General features: G+C 46.9%; 1 protein-coding gene across 50 annotated transcripts in view; it reads right to left on the reverse strand.

The window, feature by feature from the left end:
• The window catches only part of MAP4K4 (mitogen-activated protein kinase kinase kinase kinase 4), a 166,433-nt gene that overhangs the window by 63,744 nt on the left and 83,474 nt on the right, over window positions 1–19,215 (reverse strand). For all 50 annotated transcript variants that reach the window (XM_085018558.1, XM_085018557.1, XM_085018553.1 and 47 more), the window contains exon 4: window positions 371–496. In XM_085018558.1, coding sequence (XP_084874684.1) covers window positions 371–496 — 126 coding nt within the window. The remainder of the gene's footprint in view (window positions 1–370; window positions 497–19,215) is intronic.

Here is a 19,215-nt window from a genome sequence, read left to right on the forward strand (position 1 = left end):
TTATTATTTTCTTGCAATTTGTCTCCTATTCCCATGTAGTAAAGATGCATTTAGTTGAGATTCCATACTGATTAATTTCCATAAAGTTTTTATTATATGGCTTTTATTTTCAAGCTCTTAATTTACTTGCTACTTCGTTACTTTTTTAACGTGCCATTTGATTCCTGAAACACAAAGTTACCTCTTCCATGCAATGTGAAATCAACTTCAAAATAAATATTCAGGACACCTTCTACCCTAAGGCCAAGGAAGATACCATATTTTATCCCTTTTTCTTTGCTCCTCCCCGCCCCCTGAAGGTCCTTAATACCCTTTTAATACAATCGAAGAGGAAATCCACTCCACGAGATGTGAGGAAACATCTGCCTACCCAGAGCTGGTCATCATGTCCAGGGGGGCTCTTTTTAATAAAAGCACCGTAATATGTTGCAATATTTCTATGATGAGAATATTTCTTCAGCATATTTATCTCCAGTTTGATTTCTTCCTCTTCATCCTTCAGAAAAAACACAAATAAAACATGTGGTTTTTTTAATGACATGCATGATTTTATTTTCTCCGCAGGCAATCAGAGGTTCCCAGATATTAACAATGAGCTTGAATGAAAAAAGAAAATGTCTTTTTTTAAAACAGAACTTTCAGTTGGACGTAACCACCTTAGAAACCACATACACATCAATCATCTTACACCAGTGATTCTCACGGCAGTGGCTTCCAGCTTGGCCTGGAGACCGGAGTACTAGAATATAACAGCACAGTGGTGACTGGCAGGGCTGTCATGTGACTCCACAAAGACAGAGCAGAGTCACATGGCCAAGTTCTAGCAATAGTCTGTGTCATAATCCTCAATCAAACACCACATGCATGAACATCACACCAAATGCGTTTCGTTTCAATCTGTGGTTGATACATGGCCACTTTTACGGTGGTAATGAAAAATGAGAGGCTGGACGACTAGGGTAACTATCTTAATTCTAAACAAAGCCCGAGAATCACACACCTCTACTTGGGACCCTTCTTCAAAGGGACCTGATGCTATAAAGCAGAAAAAGACAACTTACACTCGTGTCAGGCACAAGGCATCGAGCCCCAAGCAGAACTAGGAACAGGAAGCCCACCCACCCACAGCTTTAGCGTGAGCTCACACGTGCACGCCCGGCTGGGAGGGACCACAACTTGCCACAAAGGCCTGTGGAACTGCTCACCCCCGACAGTCTCTGGGCTCCTGGGCAGGACACCCCAGTGGGGCTTGAGGAGAGACTGCTCTGCCGGCTCCTAACAGAAATGACCGTGTGGTGTGACCACAGCGTGACCACAGGTGTGACCACAGCCTCGCTCCTGCTGCAAAGACAGGCCATGCCACTCCCTCACTCCCGGAACCTGGGCTCCAGATTAGAAAATGAGCTAAAGGTCTGATTTTTTTTTCCGCTTTACCCCAAACCAGTAAACCTATAAGGATCTGAGATACAAAGATTACACAAAAACAAAAGATCAATACTGAATGAGAATAGGGAAAAAAATCAAAACACGACAGATTTTAATTTTGTTTCTCTTAAGAGCAGCCCCTCCCTTCCCCGCAGCTCAGCCTTGATGGCTCTGTCCCTAACCCCCCTCCCTCCCTCCGACCCTGCTGGCCACAGTATCCGGAGATGTTCTGCCCTAGGTTGCCCTTCTTGACAGAAAGCAAATGCTCCCTACAGTTCTCCCACGAGAAGCTTCCTGAGCAATAATTAAGGGTCTTGACATATTTTTTTCTCCTAGTGACATAAACCAGTATCTTTCAAGATCTAACTATTCATCACTCTATTTAAGAACAAGCAGAAGTTCCTTGGTGGTGCAGCGGGTTAAGGATCCAGCATAATCACTTTAGCAGCTCAGGCTGCTGCTGTAGCACGGGTTCGATCCCTGGCCTAGGAACTTCCACATGCTGCGGGCACAGTGCCCCCCCCTCAAAAAAACATCAGAAAGAACAACCAAGAGCTTCCACTCCACAGGCACCTGATGTTTTCAGAGCCCACGAGTTAAATCCTCACATACACATTGAAAATTCTTATAGGTTTGCATTCACACCTGCTGGTGTGAAAAGCACTTAACACACACACTGGTGATACCACTGGCAGATCATCGCGGCTGGGTGCATCTCCCCGAATCTGAGATGCTGCTGGACAGACACCCAGTCACTTCACTAATGAAACTGTTACTATCGACCACGGACACACACTGCAACATCTTCGAACCTGGGCTGCGTGTTAGCATCAATGAACTAAGACGTAAGAACAGCTTTAATACAATCATGTTCAGCAAGCTTTTCTAATATGACTGAAACATCCAAATATTTTCCACAACTATAGGAATCAGATCAACAGGACTTGCCAGAGTTTTCTGGGGTCTTAAGCAGTCAAACCCTGGAAGCAGACAGAAGTGAACTACAGATACTGAGGGAAAGCACAGCATCCTATCCAATCGCTATTTTAGGAGAAGCATTATATGTGCACTTGGAAACATCCCTTCTCTTGCTTCTCTGATTTTAAAATAGACAGCTACTGCACAGTGTAGAAAGTAAAAAGGCGCCTGGGACCACTCACTGTCTAATTACAAGGGCCCACCTTGGAGGAAATGTCTCAAAAATGCAGACTCTGCCAACAGCTTTGAGCCAACTGCACCTGGAATCCTAGTCATGCCTGATGCTTACGGTACCATGTTTTACATCTTGTGTCTAATGTAGTGATGAAACAACTTCTAAGTTCAAATCTCCCTTTGGTCACTGGTTAAAAACAAGTTTGATGGCTCATTCCAGCATTTAATTACACACATCACCGCCACGAACAGAGGCCTCACTTCTCCCAAGAAGGCAGAGCAGAAAACAGACTCCGGGCAGGCTAACTGATTTTATAAACAATGACAGATTCCACATTTGAAAAGAAAGCGGAATTGGCAGAGCTCCATGAGAAAGGGAGATCTCCAAGGGTCCTGGCAGAAGCCAAAGGCCTCTACCCTTCACTCTCTTCATGAGGGGGCCAGGGTCATGCACAGATGCAAACAAAATTAAGGGTCACTGAGAGAGGAGAGGGGACATCTGGGAGGAAGGCAGGACCCCCACGTGGTGATTTCACACAGCTGACGCCAACTAGCATCCTGGCTTCTCCCCAGTGGGCTCGAACTCCCACAGAAAAGGTCTTTGTAGGCTAGGCCAGGACTGAGGAGTGTTCCCGGGAGGCTAGAGAATGGGTGGGAGCACAGCTGAATCAGGGTAACCTTCAGAAGCGCCTGTGGTTTACGTGTCATGTGACCAGACCTACCCACTCCACACTCTGAGCACAGAGCCATGCCTGGGATTAGTGGGTTGTTTTTAATGATTCCTTAAATTGTCGTTTCAACTCTCTTGTTAGCTAAGTTCTCTCTCCTCCCACTGATGGGAGTAACTCTGTGAAGACAAACTTCAGACACACTGACCCGAAGGATCCAAGAGGGTCGGGCAGGGTTCCAAGCTAATCACCCTCCTTCAAAAACTAAGCCTGCTCCCATCACCAGCTCAATACAATAAGGAAGGGCAGTTCACAGTTCACTCAGGTTTTGCTGGAAGGAGGAAAACTAATGCATGAGACAGGAGAGATGTGCAAGTCTCTCTGGCAGAGTACATCACCAAAATGTGTAAACGTGTATATGCTTAGAATGAAATTAGCCGTTAAAAAAAAAAAGTTTGTGGGTCTGTTTCAGTAACTATTATGGAGCCCTTCTCTATGAGACTTTGAACTGACAGAAAAAGGGGAACAGATCACCTTTGGGACTTGGCAAATCCCAGGGACATCTCAGAGTATTTTTCAGTACCACACTGAGCTGAATTAACCAAATTAACTTCTCTGACTCAAGGAGATGCATGCAAAGTTATACAAATTAAATTCACTGACCATTCAGCCAAACAGCAGTGAACACAACTCTGCAGGGAAGCTTCTAGAGCAAAATGGAGGCTGCAGGATAGGGTCAGAGGAAGGAATGGCATGTTCTTTAAAATCAGTCAACGTCCATCTCATGAGGTCAATCAGTTCCAGAATAAAAACTCCAACAGAAAAATAACAAAACTGACACAATCACAATGGAAACCAGGCACTCACGACATCTTACTCAAGAAAAAATACTGCTCTGAACACATTTCAGACAAGAAGACAACATGTTGTCTAGTTTTGCTACTGAATTGATGGCCTTCTTCTGGGTCCCCAAGTCTAAGGGTTATGGCCCTGAGCCCTTTGTTGACAGGCACCAGCATGCAAAACTTGACCTGACTCAGCAAAGTCCTCAAAGACCCTCCAGCTCCCCTCCAAAGTCTTCTGCAAAATCTGTTACATTTCTGTGTCACCGGCTTTATCTCCCAACAGTGTGGTAAGTAAGAGAATTAAAATTCACAGCAGCACCATCCACCTGGTGGACACCGAGGAATGGGTGAAGTGGGGGACCTCAGACTGTGATAAATGGTGCAGATGGTGAGAGAAATTCAGTCCATTTTCCTCCACATCACTCACCCACAAAAAACCCTGGGAGACTGGTGCTTCCAAGGAGGCAAGGACATACCTCTGGGATGGCTCCTACCCAAATCATACCCACACATGAACACGGCAAAGATGCACCTCTGGGATGGCTCCTACCTGAATCACACCTGCACGTGAACATGGTGAAGACACACCTCTGGGATGACTCCTACCTAAATCACACCTGCACGTGAATGTAGTGAGCACTACAACAATAAAGTCAAAAAGACACATCACTATTTTCTCCAGGGTCTAAATGAAAACATTAGAACTTTCCAAAGTTCCAAACCCTAATTTATAGACAAAATATCAGGCATACAAGTGGCTTCGATAGGCTAACTTGAATAATTCACATTAGTACTTGATTTTAGAATCCATCCATTTTCCTCCTCCTTTGGACACACACACATGCACACACATACACACACACACTAGAAGCACCTGTTACTGAGGATCTTTAAGTACAGCCCCTAAAGCAGGACGTGGAACTGAGATCCCAGCTGAGATGGGAAGCACATCTCCCAGGGGAAGCCCAGAGGGACCAAAATCAAATCCTCCACCAAAACACTGGACTATAACTAAAGGAAACCAGAATATGCCACCCCAAAACATGCTTCTTTGACCTAAGGATTATTTTATGCTCAAGGCACTTGAAAAATTGCAGGTGCCAAAAGGGTGCTCTCACCGGCTCTTCTTTTTCTGAAAGCAAGAGACAAAACACCCACGTGAAAGATGTCCTTCCTATACCAACTGGAGAAAACGTTATCGCCAGAGCCAGGGGGCTGAGGCTGAGTGAATGCTGTACAAGCAAACCCCTTATCTTCCGCTAGCTGGCCCTATGCCGAGTTCCTGGTCCACAACTGCCTCTTTGTTCAGTCTGATACAAACACACACTCCTCTTGGAGCCTTCATTTTTCCTGTGAAGTCCTGGGAGACTGGTGCTTCCAATGTGTGTATCAGATAGACAAGTCAACAAACTTCTGTTTTTCTCTTGTTAATCTGTCTTTTATTACATGGTTGAAGAACCTGGATGGTAGAAGATAAGCTTTTTTTTTTTCCTCCCCTATATAATCAAACTTGCAATCATATTATCAGACCAGAAAGAGTCAATAGTCCAAGATGCTCAGAAGATAAACAAAATATGTTCTTGATGCTAACATTTTGCCATTCACAAGTGTGCAAACATACTTAGGTGACTCCATGCGTGTTTTAATGAATATACAGAAAGAAAATGGAAAGATTTTCTTTGCATTATATTTTCCTCTTCGATTTTCAACAATCATCACATACTATTTTCCTAATCAGGAAAAAGGAAAAGAGTTTAGAATAGAGGAGTTAACTCCCCTAAGAATTCAAAATGAGTTTCTTTCTGGCCACTGGCATGTCCCAGCTCCCTCTGCCTCCCCAATGGAGGGTCCCACGTCCCCTTGTGACACTAGAATCAGCTGGCACCGGTGGCCAGCAGCATGGAGAGGAAGCCCTAAAGGGAGTTTGACCAGTCTACTAGTTAACTTGCCTTCGATTGGGTCAGTGTCAGTCTGACCCCTATGGTCATTTCACCTGTTTGCTATGACAGCATCCATCCAGGCCCATACTTCCTGAGATCCGAAATTTCCAAGCCTAAGTTTTTCCTGGAGCAAAGAAGAAGTAACAAGAGGTAACTGAGCCCTGGATCACCCATGGTTCTGGTTTCACCTTCCAGAACTGCCAGAGGGGCCCGTGGGTAAATAGTCTTGCCCCAGTCCATCTGTGCCCTTCCTGAAGCCAGTGACAAACTCCAAAGAGCTCTCAATGGGGCCAGCAGGACGAAAATGCTGGGCACATGAAATAGTCCTCTTTTAACACCCAAAACTCAGGCCCAAGTAAGGGGTGGCAGGAAGGGGCTCAGCTCCAAAGGAGATAAAAGTGTGGGAAGCACCACAGGTGTGTGTATTCCCAAGCAGACCCATCGTATGCACACAATGCCGAGGAGCTCCTGCTAACACACCTGACCTGGCGAGGCAGAAAAGGATGAAGGATGTCTGCTTCAGGCTGAGAAGAGCATTAAGGGCCAGATTTACTCCCACCTCAATACCTAACACTAGATAAAACCCAGGAAAGAATTTTAGGACCCTGGACAGCAGGGACTGCAGGACAGTGACCTGAGAGACAGGAACACAAGCAAAGCCCTGCAATTGCCCAGCCTGCTGCCCTGGGGGATTCCAGGCCTCAGCCAAGGGGGCCTGGAGGAGGCTGAGCTGAGGACACAGAGCGGAGAGGCCACTGGAGCAGGCGGGCAGAGGCTGGGTCAGAGAGGAGAGCTGCAGAGAGGGTGGGAGCTCCAGAGATCCCAGTAGGACACCCAACACAGCCTTGTGAAGTGGGGGACACCCCAAAGGACTGGGGACCAGTACCCAGTGCTCACAAGGACGGGGAATGATGCCTGCTGCCACTGACCAGACTGGAAAATCTCACCATTCACAGGAATTTGGGAACCACATTCAGGAGGCTCCCGCCTCAAAGGTGGATAAAACCAGCCCTAGACTAAATGCTGATCTGACCCCAAGTAACGGATCTTAAAAGGGTCAGGCTGCTTCCAAGCAACTAATGCATCCCAGGGCAAAGCTCAAGAATATTTTAAGGATATAAAATATCCAACCCCCAACAAGGGAAAAATCACATCTGGCATCCAATCAAAAATTACCAGGCGTGCAAAGCAGCAGGAACAAACACCCATGGGGGTAGGGATGGAGGGAGTCAATCTAAACGAACCCAGATGATGGAATTAGCGGACAAAACACCAAAACACCTACTACCTACACCCCTGTAGCTAGGAACCACTATGCCTTTGGGGCATCTGCCCATGAAGGAATCTAAGACTCAATTTGTTCTATACGGTCTATTAAATTAGAACACAATGCATTTAGAAAGCAGCCACTTGGATTGACAGATGTTTTGATTCCTCGACCAGGGTGGAAGAGTCAAGATCCCCATGCCCCCTTCACATCATGGAGACTATGTGTTTCCACCTTCCCACCACCAAAAGAATATCAATGTAATTTTTAAAAATTTAAGTCACACAGGAGTTCCCATTGTGGCGCAGTGGTTAACGAATCCGACTAGGAACCATAAGGCTGAGGGTTCGATCCCTGCCCTTGCTCAGTGGGTTAAGGATCCGGCATTGCCATGAGCTGCAGTGTGGGTTGCAGACGCGGCTCGGATCCCGCATTGCTGTGGCTCTGGTGTAGGCTGGTGCCTACAGCTCCAATTTGACCCCTAGCCTGGGCACCTCCATATGCCATGGGAGCAGCTCAAAAAAACACAAAAAGACAAAAAAAAAAAAAATTTAAATCACACGTAGGAAAACAACTGAACAAAATCAATGTGTAACACCACCCTGCTTTTGATAAAATCTTTCCAAAAAATTTTTGTTCAATCTCAATTGCTATCAGCCAAGCTTCTTATGTAGTTTATGCTTGAATCAAAAGTTTAGAAACTGCCAAAATTAACCATGTAAGCACTCTAGAGACCATGCTTGCTGCCAGGGCAGGGACGGGATGGGGACAAGGGTGGAGGGTGTCTAACAGCCACTATTTACAAAGCTCAGTGATTTTCCAATCCTGACCTCGAGGATGATAACAGCTGATAACAGCCGTGCAAAGATTCTGGGCATGTTTCAAGCTCCCGCCTTGATCTTTTCCTCGCTCCTATCCCTCCCCCACCCCCCACCCGCAGGAGCTACCCTAATTCCTGCTCATATAATCTGGCATGTTTCATGAGACACCACACTAGGCATGTGAAAAAAGAAAAAGGAGCAATAAAACTAGGATCACCGAGAGAGAAGTCATAAAATCTCCTTTTGGTGTGCTACCATTCACCTGTTATGGTATTAAGCCAAAATCAGCACTAAGTGCCCCCAACCTGGCTCCTGGTGCTTCCTGGATGATAAAAACTTGCAAGCATGTGCCAATTACTGCAATAAGGAAATGAGACTGCCTTTAAATGTGTTTTGTTACTTTCAAGTAATTCCATTCATTGTGGGTTATCTATGTATCTGCTCTGAAATGACAGGTTCCATGCAAATGCAACAGAGAGACCTCTGACATATAGTCACAGCCCGTCAAAGTGTCTGGAGGACCTTCAAGAAAACCACACATGAAGAGCCACTCCCTCCCTCCCACCTCTCAGTATTCCAAGATGCCCCCACAAAAGTGACTCTGGGAGACAAGGACCAAGTTCCACACAGCTTCAGGGAAAAGAGAGAACACAACCGAGATATGTCAATGCCTGACACACTCCTCCCCCCCTTCTAAGAGATGTCAGGTGACACAATTCGGGTAAGAGCAACATCTGGCAGGACCTGCCGTTCACACCTCAGCCCCTCCCATGCTGGGGAAGGTGGGGCTAGCTGGGAAGCAGAGCTCGCAGCAGCCCTTCTAGGAGCTCCCAACCCCTAAGTGGGCAGGTCTCACGGTGCAGGGAGGAAAGTCACAGGGCAGCACCCAGAGTAATGACTCCAGTATGAACCTCAGCTCCGTATTTCCTAACTCCGGCTGGGAAAATATTTTACATTTGCTCCCTCCCGATTTTCCCTGCTCTGTAGAAACATACCACGTGAAAACAATCGCAGATGCTTCTGAGTCTCAAATGAAAACCCACTGTTCCTGACCAGCCTACGGGGCTCGGCCTCCACAAGGCCACCTCCCGCTCGAGATCAGACAGGTTAACTGCCCTCCTGTCACTTGATGAAACCCAACAGGAAGTTTTGCTGTGAACCAAACCCTCTATTCAGGTACAGCCCACTGGGTGCTTCTCCAGAAAAGAGAAGCATCTGCTTCTCTTTACACTCTGGCAGAAATGCATCAACATGTGCCTCCTAGCCCCTGCTGCTGGAGACACCCCCCCACCCCAGCCTCCCTCCAGCTCTTCTCCACAGCCACACTGGCTGCAAGTCTCAGGCTCCAGAACCTAAAAAAAGGCAATGGAAACATCCAGTAGCAGAAAAATCCCACAGTCTGGAGACAATCTGCTGTCTTTCACAGCACACGCCCCTACAGAAATTCGCTGAAAATCTACCTCCTCTGTGGGAACATAAACTCCAGGAAAATAGGGACGACTCCTGTGCATCTCCATGGCTGACAGGGCCTGTCATACTAAATGTGTGCCACTGTATATAGCTAGATGCTGATAAGATAAGTGATCTTTAAATTAAGAAAAATTTTTAAAAAGTAAACCGGGAGTTCCCGTCCTGGCTCAGTGGTTAACGACTAGAAAGCATGAGGTTGCGGGTTCAAACCCTGGCCTCGCTCAGTGGGTTAAGGATCCAGAGTTGCTGTGAGCTGTGGTGTAGGCTACAGACACAGCTCAGATCCTGCATGGCTGTGGCTGTGGCGTAGGCCGGCGGCTACAGCTCTGATTCGACCCATAGCCGGGAACCTCCATATGCCACTGGAGCGGCCCAAGAAATGGCAAAAAAAGATTTAAAAAAAAAAAAAAAAAAAAAGAGTAAATCTCTGCCTGTCAGTTTCCTCATATGCAAGATGAAGAAATGCTGATCCATCCTTGACCAGGGAGTCACAACCTGGGGAGGGAAGTGGGGGGAGTTAAAAAAATTAGGTAAAGGAGTTCCCATTGTGGCGCAGTAGCTTAAGAATGTGACTGCAGCAGCTCTAGTCACTGGGGAGGAATGGGTTCAACACCCGGCCTGGCGCCGTGGGTTAAAGGAACTGTGGCACAGGTGGCAGTTACAGCTTGGATTCGATCCCTGGCCCGGGAACTTCCACACACTATGGGTATGGCCAAAAAAAAAGTAACATACAGAGACCCTCATGGTGCCTGGCACAAAGCAGGTACTCAAATGTGATATTTGGAAAATTAACTATAATTCTCTTTTGCTCTATAAACTGAGCATGTAACACAATTCTGAGCACAAAGCCTTCCTGCAACAGCCTGGGCGGGATGAGCCCAGGTAACAGGTACCTCGGCATCCCCTGCCCTCTGGCAGGAAATAGGTACACAGGAACCCACAGCGCACACCTGCCAGGTTTACAGCCTCACTGCTGTGACAGCGGAGAGGCCAGACAAGGGTGCGGCCACCCCCGAGGCCAGCAGCCAGCCTCCCAAAGGGTCATCTTCTTCCTGCTGCACGGTTCCCCTAGCTGTGAAGACTGGTTAGTACTACACAAGCCGTCACCTCTGCTCACGCAGGGACATGGAGAGACAATGCAGGTGCTCCTCTTGGAAAAAATGTGAAAAGATACCAAAAATCCAGATTCCGGAAGTGCTGGCAGACAGACACAACCAATTATCTTCAATATGTTACTCAATCAGAAGGCAATTCGCTGCTGAGACCGGTGTTAATCAGCTGTATTCTGAAGCTTTAAGGATGGCACAGCTGATAGGGACAGACTGCCATGGCTGCACATCCAGTATTTTCACTCCAAGGAATAGTCTGACCACAACACACATGACTGTTGATAGGGAGGACTATTTGTATCTTGCCAGAAGGGAGTTCCCGTTGTGGCTCAGCAGGTTACAAAACTGACTAGTATCCATGAGGACAAGGGTTCAATCTCTGGCCTCACTCAGTGGGTTAAGGATCCGGCGTTGCCATGAGCTGTAGTGGAGGTCACATTTTCGGCTCAGAACTCATGCTGCTGTGGCTGTGGCGCAGGCTGGCAGCTGTAGCTTCAATTGGAGCCCTATCCTGGAACTTCCACATGTTGCAGGGTACGGCCCTAAAAAGCAAAAAAGGAAAGAAAAAGAAAATAATTTTTCTCCTTAATGTTATTTCAAAAGACATAGAAGTTAGTGTTTAAAGTGTGAATTTTGGAGTTCCCATCATGGCGCAGCAGAAACGAATCTGACGAGGAACCATGAGGTTGTGAGTTCAATCCCTGGCCTCATTCAGTGGGTTAAGGATCCAACATTGCTGTGCGCTATGGTATAGGTTGCAGACGTGGCTTGGATCTGGCATGGCTGTGGCTGTGGCTGTGGTGTAGGCTGGAGGCTACAGCTTCAATTAGACTCCTAGCCTGGGAACCTACATATACCTCAGGTGTGCTCCTAAAAACACAAAAGACAAAAAATTAAAAAACAAAATAAAATGTGAATTTTATTGCATACAGGTATAAAAAGTGTTTTCCAGAAAACAAATCTTTAATTTTAAAAGTGGAAGGCAATAACACAGAGTTATGGTCATCTGATTTAAACAGGTAAACAAAAATAGTTTTCACAAATTTTGAAGCACTAAGTCCAATATCCTAACTTAACCTCACATGTTTTGCCTCAGCAAGTCCCCCCAGTCACCCTGACCAGCAGGACAGCAGCAAAGGAAGCAAAGGAAAGGTATAGAATCTTCTTTTTAATTCACTGGAAAGATAAATGATCAGCAAGCTGTCTGCTAATCATTACTTTCTAAGAACTTCAGGGCAGGGTACAACGCACACGGGGCACAAAACTGCAGGAAGTCATGTCAGTCTAAAAATAGCTCATACCTCGAGATCATGCTCCTTGATCCACTTTCCCTCCTTGTATACTCACACAGACACAGACATACACCCACACACTGCAGAGAGTAAGCTGCAGGCTGCAGTCTCAGACAGGGACCTGGAAGGGCAGCCTGAGCCATCGAAGATGCAACCGTCAACCAGGGCCACTTCCTACAGAGCATAGCCCTCCTTCCCAGGCCCCAGCACCCGAGATGCCCAGTGTCTGTGGAGCGGGGCACATAGGGAGAGTCTGGGTGGCCCTGGGCACAGGCGACCCTGCGCTACCCTCAGGTAATGGGGCTGGATTTCCAGAGTGGAAGGGGGAAGGCAGGGGGCGGGGGGGGGGGGGGGGCCCAGGAGGGAAGGAGAAGACAAGTAATCCAGGGCCAGCATCACCCACACACGTGCCAAGTCACTCCTTGATGGCGTCTCCAGCAAAATACAAACCCGTTGGGTCCATGTTCAAATCAATGTCTCCAGTGAAGACCCTGAAAGGTCACTTGTCAACCCAAACACGGGAACACGAAGAAGGACACCGTGGGGTGGACCTGCCACCTCCCACCTGCAGCACAGACCACCAGGCTTACCATCTGCTGGGACCCAAAACACCAGGGCTGAGAGGTGCTGTCACATTTCCTGATGGCCTTTTAGCCAGAAGCACATCCCCACATGAGTTCACACATGGAACACGGGTGTTCACTCAGCGGGTAGGGGGCCCACTTGTGGACAGAGAGCAGGCAGGACTCAGAGAGGAGGCCTGGTGACAGGAAAGGGTGCAGCTGCCCCCACGCGGAGGGAGGGAGCTGTGCAGGTGTAGAGAGAGCACTGGGCCTGAACAGTTCGCATCACAGGCCAGGGCCCTACACAGCACCCAGCGAGAGCACTCACAGGACACCAGGCCACTTCCACATCCTCAGAGCCCACACTAAGTCACAACACAATGGGACAACTCTGCAGGAGAGGTCAGAAAAGGGCTTCTTTTCCTGCCGGGCTCACTGCAAGTCGGCAGGCTCACATGTGTGGCCATCCGCTAGCTAGCTCGTCGGCACAGCGCTAAGCCTGCAGCTACAGCTGGCCTGTCTGCAGGATCCATTAGATTGATTGGTTTATCTAACCAAGCACAGAAACAGGCTGGGGGAAAGACGGAGATTAAATTTTAAGGGTCTCTAAGGCTTACAATATTGAAAAGGAAAACCTTAAAATCAAAGGGAAGAAAAAGAAATGCCTCAGAGTTAAGAGTCCATAATAAATAAAGGGCTAACTTAGAGCTCTCTACTCAGATCTAAGATCCCCTTAGTGGTTTATTTTACTTAAAACAGTGACATCCTTAATTGAGGGGGTGGATCACAAAATCTTAAAGATAAAATAAGTAACCAATTATGAAGACTTACGTGTTTTTAAATGGCATTATGAATTTTTTCAAATATTATAAAAACAAATGTCAATCCAGGGAAAAGACTTCCTCACAATTACATAATTTTAAATATATGTATATAAAATAGTATGTGTAAATTTATGACATATGACATAAATACAACTAAATGGATACATAGCCATTAAATAGCTATATAAAGAAAGAAACCTGTGGTGGAATCTTCTCTAAAGATTATCTCTAAAACTGTACAGGAGCTGCAGAGAAACACATCTCAGACACGGCAAACCTTTTGAGATCACTGAGTGCCCAGAGTCTTCACTGATGTTTCTGCTGTCTTACCAAAATGACCTTAGGATGAAGAAAATTAGCACACATCCAACAGCACTGGGCTAAGCAATTAACAGGTAAACGGTAAGACAATGACCCTTGAAATTCACCGAAATCTTCAAGTCTGCACAGAAAACCATCTTGGGCTCCTGAATAAGCTGTCTCTTCTCTATCAAGTAAGCACCCTTGGCATGATTCCATTATACACCAAATCACTTCCACAGAGTTGCAGGAGATAAGCACATTCTCAGAGCAGATGTGTCTGCTGTGGGTGCTGCCAAGCACACATGGACACCCCACAGCTGTGCCCATCGATCAGACGTGATGTCACAGGCAGCCTGGAGACAGCCTGGCAGCCAGCACCTCCCTCCAGCACGAAGCAGCAGCTGCTGGAGATGGCACAGTCACAAACCCCGGGACCAAATCACCCGACTGTGCAGGAGGGTGGACTTAAGCACCAACAGAAACACACAGAACCCCAAAGAGGGTAAAACTGTATGTGCATTTCCAACCACGCACACTGCGCCCCAAGCCTCCACCCTCCAGAAGGGAGGAGGGAGGACCTGCTCCCAGGGCGAAGGGTGAGCAGGAAGCTGGCTGGCCCCCAGGACAGGATGGCAGTCAACAGCGGTGCGACAGCGAGATTCTCCATGGGTGGGCGCTTCATGAAAAGTCTTTGCTGCAGACCCCTAACAGCAGGGAAACTGGACGCCAAGGAGCCTGTGAGTTCTCCAAGTTCCTCATTTCTAATCTGGGGAGTTACACAACTGACCTTTTCAAACAACTCCTGCAGTTAGGCAATAAAATTAAATCAGGAAAGAAATATTTAATAGAGCCCAAAACATTAAGAATTAAGAATTGAAGGTCTGTTTTCCCTGGAGCATCACCTCAGCGCCTCTCATCCATCAAAGGAGAAGTGCCTACATCGCGGCCAAGGGCAGTTACATGCCAGGTCCTGGGAGGCCTCCTAGGGAGCCGCTAAACCTGAGGATGCTCTTGAAGACCCACTCTTTGCAACATGTTTGCCAGGAATGGAAGCAAGAAGGGAAACACCAAGATTAAAAAAAAAAATTTGCATTTATAACCCCAAAATTAAAAAAAAAAAAAAAAAGCTGGTGGGGAGAAAGGATGAAATTGTTAAAAAATAATGTCCATATTTTTTAAAATAGCAATTTAGGATGTAGGTTATACAAAAATTCCTGGGGTTTGTTGTTGTTGTTAATTCGACTATTTGTTTTACTAGAAAAATGTCCTCAATTCATGAAGTGAATCTGCCTGGAGCACGCTCGTCCACAATTACGAAGAGCCCTCCTCACCAGAGATCAAGAATAGCTCCTTCTAGAGCATAATTAATCTTTCTATTCCACCCTAGATCTGAGAACGGTCAGCATTAAAAAGACTAAGTGTTTAGTAACTGTTTAAACGAATGAATTAGTGCAACTCCGTGAACAGCATTTAAAGAAACAAAAACAAAGGCCTGGAAACCGTGGTAGGCATTCACCATTTCCAGTCCCAACAAACTCGAACTGCATCTGCCCAAAACCATTAGGACTATTTCTCATTTCCATTGAGAATAAACGATAGCTTTTCTCGTTTCTTTCTTTTCTAATCCACAAAGCAAAAGGAAAAAATACATACATATTAAAATAAGGCTGTCTCCATTACTATAAAAGGCAATCCATACACATTTGTTTAGCCAAGGCTCAAAACATGTTGGAAATTCTTCTTTAAAACTGCCAGGACATTCTTTAGAAGCAGCACCCATGTGCAGGGCTCTGTCACAAGCCTAGAGAGGCGATGAGAGTCTAAGAGTTAGTTCCCCACTCTGTGTAATCTGGCAGAGAACGACACAAGCATGCAATGACCATGCAGAAACTGCTCTCGAGTCGCCTGTGAATCAACAGGACATAGCTCAGAGAGCAGGATGAAAGCGGTTGCCAAGGACTGGACAGTGTGACCACAAGCAGGGGACAAAGAAGCCACCGGAGGCAGGAGCTTGCAGAAGAAGGACACGACAGAGAGGGCCCTGAGAGAACCTGAGCACAACAACTGGTGGCGGTGGAGGGGGGGGGGGGGTTGTTGGGGGGGGTGTTAAAAGCCTTCAGCAAAAGTCATGGGTTATGAAGAAAAGGAACAAAGAAGCCCTCCTTTGCCTTGTAAAAACTAGATGCTAGACGCTTCACATCTATTACATAACTTTGATTCTAACGAAAGCCCAAGAGGTAGGAACTACTATTCCATTTTACAGATGAGGAAATCCAAGCTTTACTAAATTTAACTCTAAGGCCTCATCTCCCAAAGGATATAAATACTGTCTTGGAGCAAAAGCCAGGACGTGACTATTAAAGAACAGGGCCAACTTTCGCTAAGGCTCGTAAACTATAAATTCACCTTGAAAAATATTTATGGGCCTCAATGATAGGTTCATAGGAAAAAGGAGAAAAAAGGATACATCATTTTAATCAGTTCAGTGACAATTCTAAAAACAAAAGCCAGAAACGAGTACCCCCTCTTTCTAACCACTAGTAATTTTAAAAGACTCCTTTATTTTCTTTCCTAGAGGGATGAAATTCAAGAGTGAAGAGCAGGTCTCACTGCTACTTATTTATGATTAACATAGCACATCTATGGTTATTTTTAATATTTTTATTTCAAAAAAAAATGAGAAAGCTGTAAAACACGATCGCATCCCAAGAGTCCTCTGTTGCAATGATACATTACTATCATTTTCTTGGACACTGAAACCAATACTGTGTACCTATGAGATGTTTTCTCCAAGCGCCCATCAAACACAGAACATCCTGCTCAATGCATCAGACTTGAAAACCTGGAACGTAGCGGGCACTGTGGACCAGTTACCTGTGCTACGTTGGATCCCAAGCATAGGACATGCAGCCATGCTCCCAGGAGAACCAGAGGACATGCAGCATAAGGAAAAAAAGGTGGGGGTGCTGTTCTGGCAGTGAACGACGGAGCTCTGGGCAATGCCCCCATCTCCCTGGTCACCAAGTGTGGCCGTGAGAAAAACATAAAGCGTCTGCAGGACACAGCCAAACCAGCCTCAACCTCCTCCACCTATTTACTTATCAAATAGCCAAGAACACAACAGGAGAACGGACAGATGTTGGAAACGCCTCATCTTAAATGAGAATAAATTCATCCAAAACAGAAACGTGTCTCACTGTCATCACCACCAGCAGAGGTACCTATTTGTGGAGCAGTTGGGCCTTAACCCTAAGTCATCTTCCTGTGATGTTTAGGAAAAGGACAGTGGTGTTCAGAAGGAAGAGGGGTGAGCTCACAGTGGCAAAGCGTGGCTGGAAGTCTCAGCCTGTGGTCTCCTGTCCAGGTGTGATGGGGGTGGCATCTGTCCCCAACTCGGCTGTGAGCTCCAGCAGCTCCTGTGACGTACTCAGGAGCTTGCCTGGCACAAGCCCTTAAAAGCTATCGGTCACTTCAGCCACTCTACACTGTATCACTGAAGGTTAATTCCCTATCTAGGGGACGTTTTTAAAATAAGAAGTATTAGAAATGGTACGAACCTCACTCTGGCTCTTTGTCAAAGGTCCATGTTTACCTGACTGGCACCAGGTGTTCTCAGGGGGCGGACGTTACCCTCTACAAGGTTGAGGGAGCTGCTTAGTACCTTTATCTATAAAGCGTAAAGACACACGTACATGAACAGATCAACTTAGACTAAATTTTTACTGGGATGATCGCAGAAAAAAATCATAGGGGTCTATTTAGGGAGGTGATGGTAAAAATTAGGGTGTGATCTGGGGGGACACTGGGATGATCCTCAAAATCACTGTCATATTTTTTAACTGAAATAAATTAATCGACTTCTAATTGATTTTTTGAGCTTTTCTTCTGGGATTTGTTGTATAACAATACTAATAATAATAAAGAGGTACACCTCATGACCTTTATCTATAGAAAGGTTGAGTGATGATATCACTTTGCTGTACAGAAGAAATTGACAGAACACTGTAAAGCAACTATAAAGAAAAAAATAAAAATCATTTAAAAAAGAAGAAGAGGAGAAAAGGTACTTTGTTAAGAAAGATAAAAAACAGAAGAAGGAAAGGAAAGAAAGGCACATTTGAAGGAGGGCTCCTGGCCAGTAGTCTCAAGCTGCCAGCTGACACTGGTACACAGACGGTCCTGGGCGGGAGGGCGAGGAGCCGAGTGGCCAGCTGCCTGACGTGGATGGAGCCAGCACAGAACGGCCAGGCCTGCAGCATCAGACTGGCCTCTGAGCAAGGGCAAGACGAACAATAGGCCACAGTGCAGAGAGCCTGTGTCCCTCCCTTTTGTTCTGAGTCTAGACAAGAACAGCACATTCATGTGACAGCGTGCTCCCTTCCAACTGCGGAACGGAAAGCTGTTGGGCTGCACAGGCCTCGCTTTATCCCAGGAGTACGCGTGTTTGCCCCCTCTTGCCAGAGCAAGAATGTGTCTCCCCCTCCAGGACCTCACTCAGATGAGGCTCAGACTCGTCCCCCAGGTGTGACACACACGGCCTAGCGCCAGCCTGCTCCTGCAGGCCTGCCTCTCCAGCCCAACCACAGGCAGAGCCTGGTGTTTACACAGCCCGAGGAGCGCGGGGCCAGGGATTCGGAGGGCGCTCACCCAAACCCGCTGCACCCCAGCAGGCACCAGCCCGGCACCTTCGCCCACTGCAAGGAACGCGCTTCAAGTACTGACCACGACCCCAAGCATACCAGTCATCAGCAGAATCTGCTCTGGCTGATATGACAGCCAGCATCCATCTGTCCTCTGAGGTCCAGATCACAGTAGCTCTCAACGAGCCTCCTGAGAACCCGCTGTACTTGCAAAGCTTCTACAAGTGAGAATAGGAGACCCAGGTTCCAGCGCCTGTATTCTAACTGGCAACGGGCTCCTGAGCACGGAGGGTCGGTGTCAGAGCTGCAACCCTCCACGTGCAGGTGTGAGGGGGTGGCTTCTTTCCTCGGGGGCCATTAAAGCAAGGGTCTTCAAACTTCAAGGTGCACTGGAATCCCTGGAGGGCTTGTTAGAACCCAGACTATTCGCCCCTCCCTATCCAGAATCTGCAGTCTGGGATGGAGCCAGAGATATGGCATTTTTACCACATTTCCAGGTGCTGCTGCGGGGAGACCACATGCTGAAAACCCACCCCTTTACCTGTACCTGAAGCCAGAGAGCACCACTGGACCACAGGACCAAGTCAGCCAGAAGGCTGGCTGGCACGCAACTCTCCGCTCGATGGTGAGGAGCTGTGTGTGACACCATCCCACTGAGACCACTTCATCTCCACGCAACATGAGACCCTACCTATGGTTTGTCTCTGTCCCCCCTGCATCAAGACGATCCCCCAAGACAATCAGCCCTACTCTGCCCACAGCAATTATTAAACACAGATAAGGGTGCTGAACTGCACCGCAGTGTTTGGGCCTAAGATGGTCTGTCATCCAGACATCGCCTAAGTTTTTTAAAATATATACCTCTTACATAGTTTGATTCATGATCCATGTAAACG

This window comes from Sus scrofa, chromosome 3 (assembly GCF_054392235.1).
Source record: "Sus scrofa isolate SSC_HxYL_T2T_F1_AM1 chromosome 3, Sscrofa_HxYL_maternal_Yorkshire_Landrace_v2.0, whole genome shotgun sequence".
Classification (NCBI taxonomy): domain Eukaryota; kingdom Metazoa; phylum Chordata; class Mammalia; order Artiodactyla; family Suidae; genus Sus; species Sus scrofa.